General features: G+C 58.2%; 1 protein-coding gene across 1 annotated transcript; it reads right to left on the bottom strand.

The window, feature by feature from the left end:
* Positions 1-575: 575 nt before the first annotated feature.
* LOC135405198 (class II histocompatibility antigen, B-L beta chain-like) lies at positions 576-3,034 on the bottom strand. Its single transcript, XM_064639883.1, has 5 exons — positions 2,890-3,034; positions 2,157-2,426; positions 1,270-1,551; positions 863-969; positions 576-748 (listed from the first exon to the last, which is right to left on the bottom strand). The coding sequence occupies exons 1-5, from the start codon at positions 2,972-2,974 to the stop codon at positions 740-742; spliced, it is 753 nt and encodes a 250-aa protein (XP_064495953.1). The 5' UTR covers positions 2,975-3,034; the 3' UTR covers positions 576-739.
* Between the last annotated feature and the right edge of the window lie 6,096 nt (positions 3,035-9,130).

The raw sequence follows: 9,130 nt of genomic DNA, 5'->3' as shown, positions 1-9,130 counted from the left end.
CCAAACCCTCCTGTTGCCAGGATTTTTGAAGCCCCCCCACTTCTCCCCAGTCACCAGGAGTGCAGAGAACTGGGAAGCTTCACTGTGTGCGGGGAGCTGGGGCCGTGCTGGGGGTCCTGGTGGTGCTGGGAGCCCCCCCGGCTGCGGGCGAGGAGCTGTGGGGTGAGCGGGGGGAAAGGGGGGAAAGAGGAGGAAAGAGGGGCTGATGTCCCACATCCTCCTTTTCCCACCTTTCTGACCTCTCCCACCCCTTTCCCATCATTCCCCACTCCTCAGTCCCATCTTGCCCCCGTCCACTTTTGGGGGGTTCCACTCCCCTCCCACTGAATTTGGGATTCCCAGCACCTCTTTTACAGGGTTTACGTGGGTCCTGGCACCTCTTGGGGTCTGCTGGGTGCCCCATTGGGGTGCAGATGCCCCCACAAAATCCCCCCAAGAACAGGGTGACACGTGGAGGACTCAGGGGGTTCCCCATTCCCGATCCATCCTGGGGCCGGTTCTGCCCCCCTCAAACTCTGCTCCCCCCGCCATTTCCCCCCAAGTCACCCCCAGCCCCTTCTCTCCAGTGAGCAGGATTGCAGAGCACTGAGAAGCTTTACTGGGAACACTGGGAACAGCTGGTTAGTGCGGGAAGAAATGCAGGGAAGGGGGGGACATGCAACCCCCCAAAATCAGCACAGGGTTTGGGGGGTCCCGGCTGGGCCTGAGGCCACGGGGAGGGGCTGCGGCCGCCGGCGGCTCAGGAGCTCTGTGGGGTGAGAAAAGGGGGTGAGAGAAACGGGGCTGGGGGGGCAGGGGGGGCCCAGAGGCTGTGGGAGAGCAAGGGGGGGGACACGACCCCCATTTGGGGACCCCCCTTTACCTTCTCCCGCAGGTAGAAGCCGAGCCCCAGCACCAGGAAGACCAAGCCCAAGACGAAGCCCCCGACCCCCACCAGGATCTTGCTGCGGACGGTGTCCGGTGGCATCTCTGGGGGGAGCCGGGGGGTCAGCACCCCCAAAACCTCCTCCCACGCACCCCCCGGCACCCCACAGAGCCCGGCCCGCTCTCCCCCAGCCCACCCGGGGGTCCCTCCAACCTCCTACCAGTCCCTTCCCAACCCCTTTGGGATCCCACCAAGCCCCTCCTGGCCCCTTTAGGACCCTCCAACCCCCCTCCCATCACCTCCAGCACCCACGAAACTATCTGCAAATTCCCCCCAGTTCCCCCCACAGCCCCCGTCCCCCCTGCCAGTGTGCTCCCCCCTTTGCTGGGGGGGCCGGGCCGTACCCCAGTGCCGGCTGAGGGGGTGCTCCAGGCTGACGTGCTCCACCTGGCAGCTGTAGGTGACCCCGTGCCGGGGGGGGATTTCCAGCATCACCAACACCTGGTAGGTCCAGTCTCCGGTGGGGACCACGTCGGTGGCCACGACGTCCTTCAGCACCTCCTGCCCATCCTGGAACCACCTCACCTGCACCGGCGCAGGGTAGAAATCCATCCCGGAGCAGAGCAGGCGGCCGGGGCCGGGCTGGGAGCTCGACGGCACCAGCGAGATGGACACGCTGGGGGGCACTGGGAGGGACGGGGGAGACACTGGGCTGAGCTGGGGGCACTGGGAGGGAGGGCAGAGGGCTTGGAGGGCAGTGGGAGGGACTGGGATGGCAGTGGGAGGGAGTGGGAATAGAGTGGGGGAGAAGGGGCTGGGCTGGGGGGGCTCTGGGGAGAGAGTTGGGACATGTGGGAAAGAAGTGAAGACGACTGGGAATGGAGTGAGAGGGTCTGGGAGTGGAGTGAGAGGAACTGGGAGTGACTGGTGTGGACTGGGAGTGACTGGTTTGGACTGGGAAGGAAGCGCTCAGGACTGGGAGACTGAATCCTGGTGAGGGAACTCTTTGGTTTGGGTCTGCCTGGCAACTGGAGCGTCATCAGAGAGACGCGCTGGGATTGGCTGAGGGGCGTGAGCTCGGTGGCCCCAGCGGGGTGGAGACGCGGGGGGCACTGGGAGAGACTGGGATGGACTGAGAATGGACTGGGGGGCACTGGGAGGGGGCAAAAGGCCAAGCGGAGGGGCACAGGCAGGGCTGAGGGGTCTGGGGTGATTCCCAGGGAGGGTTTGAGGGGCTCCAGGGTCATTTCCGAGGCAGGGGCCGAGGGGACCCGCTCTGCCCCACGCTCACCTCTCCTCTCCACGGTGAACGGGGCATCAATCTTATAGTTGTGCGGGCAGCACGTGTCCACATGAGACCGTTTGTACTCCATTATTTCCGGTTTGCTGTTCAAGTGCCTGGCCTGGATCTCCCCATACGGGGTGTCCCCCACATAGACCCCCACATCGCTGTCAAAGTGCATGTACTGCTCCCGGTTGTAGATGAGCTTCTCGAAAAACCTCACCTGCTCGGTGCCGTTGATGAAGTGACACTCGGACTTTCTCATCAGCTGGAACACCCCTGTGTGTGCAGGACACGGGTCAGGGGGTGCCCTGTCCCCCCCCCCCATGATCTCCCAGCCCCCCACAGCAGGGTGGGAGCTCAGGGGGCCACCCCGGACCCCCCTTTCGAACCCCCCTCTGCCCCACGGACACCCCAGCACCGGCTCTTGGCAAAGGGGGGAACCCCCCATCAGCCCCCCGGGGATGGACAGGGGGACTGGGGAGCCCCACAATGCGGATCCGACCTCCCCGAGTCACAGGGAAATGCTCCAGGGCTCAAGGGACACCCAGAGACCCCCAGGGCACCCCTCTGCCTGCTCTCCCACACCCCCTTGCCCCCCTCTCCCACCACTTTCCCACCGGCCCCAAAATCCCCACACACTCCCCCCCCCCGCACTCACTTTTGGGGCTCCCACCCCCTCTTTTCCCCCCTCTTTCCCCCCCTTTCACGCCCCACCCCCCTGCCCGCCCCCCCCGCTCACCCGACAGCCCCTCGCCCGCAGCCGGGGGGGCTCCCAGCACCACCAGCACCGCCAGCACGGCCCCAGCTCCCCGCACACGCTCCATGCCCAGCGCCGGACAGCTGCTGACAGCCCAAAACCAGCCGGGCGGCGCCGTTTTGGGGGTTTGGGGCGCGCTGGGCTTGGCTGAGGGCGCAGTTGGGGCCCTTTTTTCGAGGCGTCTTCCCGGCGACTGATGAGTCATCAGCGCGGCGCGCTGGGATTGGGCGCGGGCGGCGTGGGCGCTTTGGGATTGGCTGAGGGCCGTTGGGGGCCCCCGCGGCAGCCCCGGGGCTGGGGGGTTCGGGGGGGTCTGTGGGCTGCGGGGGAGGAGGGAGCTCAGGGCCGACCAAAAATGCCCAGCCAGGGAGTGCAGAGAATTGGGAAGCTTTACTGGGAACACCGGGAGCAGTCGGCTGGTGTCAGAACAAAAGCAGGCACAGGGGGATACACGATCCCCCAAAAATCAGCACAGGGATGGATTGGGGGGTCCAGACTGGGACCCTCAGCCCTTCAAGGACCCCCCCAAATCCCTTCTCAGCCTTTCCATTTCCCCACAAAGCCGCTCCCATCCCCAAAAGGCTCCCCCAAACTCCCTCCCAGTTGCCCCCAGGACTCACCAAGGCCCCTCTCAGCCCTCCCAGCACCCACCAACCTCCTTCTCAGCCTCTCCATTCCCCCCCAGACCCTTTCCCTTACCCCCCAAACTCCCTCCCAGTTCCCCCCAGAGCCCCCAGAGCCCCTCACCCCCCTCTCAGTGTCCCCCCGGTGCTGGGGGGGCCGGGCCGTACCCCAGTCCCAGCTGAGGGGGTGCTCCAGGCTGACGTGCTCCACCCGGCACCGGGGGGGATTTCCAGCATCCCCAGCACCTGGTAGGTCCAGTCCCCGTTGCCTCAAGAGAGCGCGGAGGAAAAGACTCCAGGCCAGGGGAGTGGATGAGATGAGATAAAGAGAGCAGGTCCTTCAGTGGAGCCTCAGGCCAGGGGAACACACACGACGGGCACCCCCCAGGCAGTGGCTCTGGGATTTTAGAACAAGGTCCATCCAACCCCAGATCTCTCCACCCCCCACTTCTGCCCCGTTCTGCCCCCGACACACCCCTTTGGGAATTGGGCTTGGGATCTTTAGGACCCCTTCTTCCTCAGCTTCATCTTCTTCGCAGCACCCACAGTCCTTGGAGCTCCTCCAGAGTTCTGGGCTTGAAGGTGGCTGTGTCTGTGGGATGTCTTCTGGTCCAGGCTTTTCTACAATTCTGCCTTGAAAAGAAGACTAAACACGCTAACGGGATTTAGAGGGATTGATGTGGGATGGGGTAACAGGGTTGGGGATGTGCAAACATTATGCTACAGGGTAGGGGATAGAATGCAGCTCCATTAAAATCTACAATCACTACACCACTACTTCTAAAATATAACAAAGTTAAAAATTCCAAAAAGCTCTGAGGCATCACACCTCTTCTTTTACAGTTCTATCACAACTTTTTATAAGTCAATCATATTATATTATAGAGCTCCATTTCTATGTTGGTTACGTACATCTTTTATATACCTTTATATACCTTTTATATACCTTTATATACCTTTTATAAACCTTTTAATGCCTTAATAAAATCCCAGGCATCTTCCTTGGAACTCCCTGCATCCGGGGACCAAGAGGATCTCCCTGAATAACACTTTCAGTGGGCACTGGAATCCTCAGGGTCCTGGAACCCCTGGAGCATCAACAGCTTTGTCCCTCCAAAGGGGTCCCAATTTGTTTCCAATGGTTCAAGGATACAAAATAAACCAAATACCAGTTTCCAAAACAAATCAATTTATAAGTCCAGAAATCACAAGTTAATATCCAAAATAGCAGAAAGGATTTCTTCAAGATTCTTTCTTTGCAACTTGAAGTACCCATAATACAAAAGAAACCAAATACCAGTTTCCAAAACCAAATAAACCAAATACCAGTTCCAGAACCAAATAAACCAATGAGTCCAGACTCCCAAATTAATATCCAAAATCATGGCTGGGCTTCGCGAACGAAGATTTGGGAAGGGCTCTGCCCACATTTGCTACAAGCACACTGGTGGCTAAAGAGGCCAATGTGAGATAGACACATCCAGTTGCAAAAGGCAGAGCAGAAAGACTCCTTGGATGGGATCGACAGGACACGGTTCTTTCTGCGTTGTCTTTTCTCCTCGATGGTGATCCTGCTGCGTTCTCAAAGGAAGCAGCAGCGTTAGAGATGGGGTGTCTCCAGACCTCCCGACTGGAGGCCAGAGTAGATCAGTGATGAAGATCAATATGGGCAAGGCTGAGATGTTCTTTCAGGCAGTCCTTGTATCTCCTCTTCGGGGCTCCTCTCTTGCGGCAGCCGGTGGCAAGTTCACCACAGAGCACGATCTTAGGGAGGGGGTGGTTGGTCCTTCATCCTGGAGACGTGCCCTGCCCAGCACAGCTGTGTTCTCAGCAACATGGCCTCAATACTTGTGACTGCTGCCTGTTCTAGAACAGATGGATTGGTCACATCATCTGACCAGTGGATGTTCAGGATTGTACGGAGGCAGCGTTGATGGAAGCGTTCCAGGAGTCGCAGGTGGTGGCTGTAGATGACCCATGATTCAGACCCATATAAGAGAGTAGACAGCACAATGGCTCTGTAAACACTGATCTTTGTGCTTTTCTTCAAGTGTTTATTTTGCCAAACTCTTTTATGAAGATTTCCAAAAGCTCTCTATGCCTTTGCTAACCTGTTGTCCATCTCTCCGTCAATCTCACCATCCGAGGAGATGAGGCTGCCCAGGTAATTAAACTGCTGGACTGATTTGAGCTCTGATTGGCCAATGGTGATGTGGGGATGATGGAAGACTTCCTGAGGTGCAGGTTGATGGAGAATGATTATTATTATTATTCTCACTGTAATAAAAGATATTTTTTGTGTTTGAATATTTCTGGCACTTGTCTTTATTCCAGACATGTATCCAAAGGAACTGTCTTTTCCCTAGATAGGGAGAGCCTCAGTAACTGTCTGTGTTAGTTTTGTCTTCATCTCTGGTTTCTCTAAGGGTCTTTGTGGTTTAGAAATTCTGCCTTCTTGGTGTCCAGGTCTCAAAAATAGATTTCTCTGCCAGGTCTCTGACCACTGAAATATGGCAGGCCTTAAACTTTTACTTTGTTTTTCTAACAAATGGCCATGGCCCAGAACTTGTCCATCATCCATTGTCTATTGCCCCCATTCAATCTCCTGCCAGCAGTTTCTCCCCACTGCTGGGTGGGCTCCTTTGTCAAGCACTAGAACTTGTTGGGGAACAGGCCCAGTCCTGTTGCCTATTTTTCGTGGGGATGTGCAGGAGGGCATTGAGTCTTCCAGGAGCAAATTGGCAGAGGACCCCAAGCTGGCTTGCAGTGTGGATGTGCTGGAGGGTAGGAAGGCTGTGCAGAGGGACCTGGCCAGGCTGGACCTCTGGGCCGAGCCCGTGGGCATGAGGTTCAAGAGTGCCTTTGGTGCCTTTGGTGCCTCTGGCCACAAGAACCCCCTGCAGCTCCAGGCCGGGGGCAGAGGAGCTGCAAAGGGTCCCCGTGGGAGAGGCCCTGGGGGTGCTGGTGGACAGAGGCTGAACCTGAGCCAGCGGGTGCCCGGGTGGGCAAGAAGGCCAAGGGCAGGCTGGCCTGGATCAGAAAGAGTGTGGCAGCAGGAGCAGGGCAGTGATGCTTCTGCTGGACTGGGCACTGGTGAGGCCATAGCTGGAGTGCTGTGTCCAGCTCTGGGCCCCTCAATTCAGGGAGAACCTTGAGGGGCTGGAGTGGGTGGAGAGCAGGGCAATGGAGCTGGGCAAGGCTCTGCAGTGCATGGCCTGTGAGGAGCAGCTGAGGGAGCTGGGCTTCTCCAAGCTGGAGAAGAGGAGGCTCGGGGCTGACCTTCTCCCTGTCCACAACTTCCTGACAGGAGGCTGGAGCCAGATGGGGGTCAGCCCCTTCTCCGAGGCAACAGGCGACAGGACAAGAGGACATGAGGACCTGCCTGTCAGGGGCTGTTTGTCAGGGACAGGAGCAGGACTTTTTGGAGAGAAACAGGGATTAGGTATTGAAATGGGCTGCCCAGGGAGGTGGTGGAGTCACCATCCCTGGAGGTGTTTAAGCAAAGACTGGCCACGGCACTGAGTGCCGTGGTCTGCTTGACATGCTGGGGATGGGGCGTAGGCTGGACCCCGGTTGATCTCACAAGTCTCTGCCAACCTCAGGGACTCTGGGCTTCTGTGCCAGCCCAGCCTTTGGGGACAGCGTGCTGGTGGCTCAGAGGCTCCGTCCTTGCCTTGCCTTGCCCATCTCCTGGCTGCCAGGCAAGGGCCTTGTGACATCACAGCCTCTGTGGAACAGCGCGATGGCTGAAAACTGTCAGTGCTGCGTCCCCGTGCCCAGAGCCTGGGCAGAAGTCGGCTGGCAGGGACGGGCAGAGACTGTGCAGAGGTGTCAGCTCGTCCCGCAGCAGCACGATGCCCAGCCAGGGCATCTCCTGGCTCCTCAGGCTCTCGGTGCTCCTGCTCTTGCCTGGCCCACTTGAGCCTTGCAGCCGTGCCACAGGTGCCATTGCTGAGAACCGGGGTTTTCCTTGGATGGCCCCTTGCCAGAAAAGGCAGGAGAGGCTGGAGAGAGGGGAAGGAGGGGGGTCAGGCCACTGGGATGGTGCCGGCGGGCCGTGAGCCCGAAGCCAGCAAGGCCTTGGGCCCACACGGTGTCAGGGGAGGACTGAGAGCCCCCAGGGAGGAGGAAAGCTGGGCAGGCCCCAAGGCTGCTGGGCCTCTTCCTTGCCAGCCCTTTGGCCAAGGCCCCGAGGCAGAGGTGGGGCTCAGCCCCTGCACAGCAATGGGGCACAGGCTGAGCCCCAGGGACACCAGAGCCAGGCGGCCTGAGCTCTTCTTCCTGCAGCGTCTGCCTGGGGCAGCCCAGCCAGGCCTGAGTCTCTGCAGGAGAGGCCAAGCCCAGCCAGAGAGGGCTCAGCCCTCTGAGCCTGCACTCACTGCAAAGGGAACAAAACCTTGGCCCAGAGGACATCCTGCCCCCAAATGGAGAACTGGAAAGGTCAAGTATAAAATGTCCCCCCCCTTCCATTAGTCAGGAAATGTTTAGACCTTGTGGGAGCCCAAACCCAGCTTTCAGCAAAGGAAAACAAGGGCTGACAAAAACCTCGTGATCTGAAGGAGCTGGACCCTTCTCACAAGGCCTGTTAAAGTTCTACCTCATGGATCAAGCTTGGCTCCAGCAGAAATCAGAAAGGACTTTTGAGATGATTGTATCAAACCATGTCTAAACCCCTGTAATCCCTCTGTCCCCCATGTAATCCTACTAGAAGAAAAATTAACTATTTGGAAATTGCAGTAAAAATTTGTGTAACTCCCCAATTAACATAGGTTGTCCCCTTCATTAACATACAGCCCCAGATGCCTTTAAAATAGTGTTCTCGTGTTCAATAAACTATTCCAGTTTCCCCATACTGGGATCGTGTCTAGTTTTTATTTTTCAGACCGCCACTAATGTCGCCACAACCGTGGGGCTGAGAACCGTCTAACATTTAGAAGATTCGTCAGCCATCGGCTGGCTGGACCAAGGGAAGCAGCACTCCTTGTGTTTCGGTGGTGTGTGCGTAGACAGAACTGAAAGAAGACGGAAGACGTGCACGGAAACTTGTCCTCAGCAGGCGGGAACTGCTGAGTGAGCTGACTACGAACTCCAGATTGGGTAATTATTTTAAAGACTTTGTAACGATAAGTAGGGTACAATGGGGACTCAAATATCTTCTGAACAAAACCACATTTATTCAATTTTAAAATGCGAGTTTAAGCAGCATAGCGCGAAAATTGACGAACAGCCCTTGCAGAACCTGTTGCTGCGGGCCCAGCGTCACATGTCAGAACTGAACGTTACCAACCTTCTTGATATGTGCTTGTGGGACTCGGCAACCGCCTGAAAAAACCTCAGCAGTCGCTGCCCGGGACGGGCCCCAGCCCTTGAGCGGAGCGCACAAGCACACTGCAGCCCGACACACGCTGCCCGGAGAGAGCCGTGTGAGACAGAACCATGGCCACCGCCGCTGCAGCCACCCCGGGCAGGGTCAGGGTGGGAGCCAGCGCCAGCGAACTGCCGCGCTGCCTCGGCAAGCTCCTGTATCGCCGCCCGCTACCGCGCTCAGCAGCAGCAGCCAAGCAGCGGCCAGAGGCACGAGGTCAACACCCAGGAGCAGG

This window comes from Pseudopipra pipra, chromosome W (assembly GCF_036250125.1).
Source record: "Pseudopipra pipra isolate bDixPip1 chromosome W, bDixPip1.hap1, whole genome shotgun sequence".
Classification (NCBI taxonomy): domain Eukaryota; kingdom Metazoa; phylum Chordata; class Aves; order Passeriformes; family Pipridae; genus Pseudopipra; species Pseudopipra pipra.
This window is presented reverse-complemented; position numbering and strand designations above follow the sequence as displayed.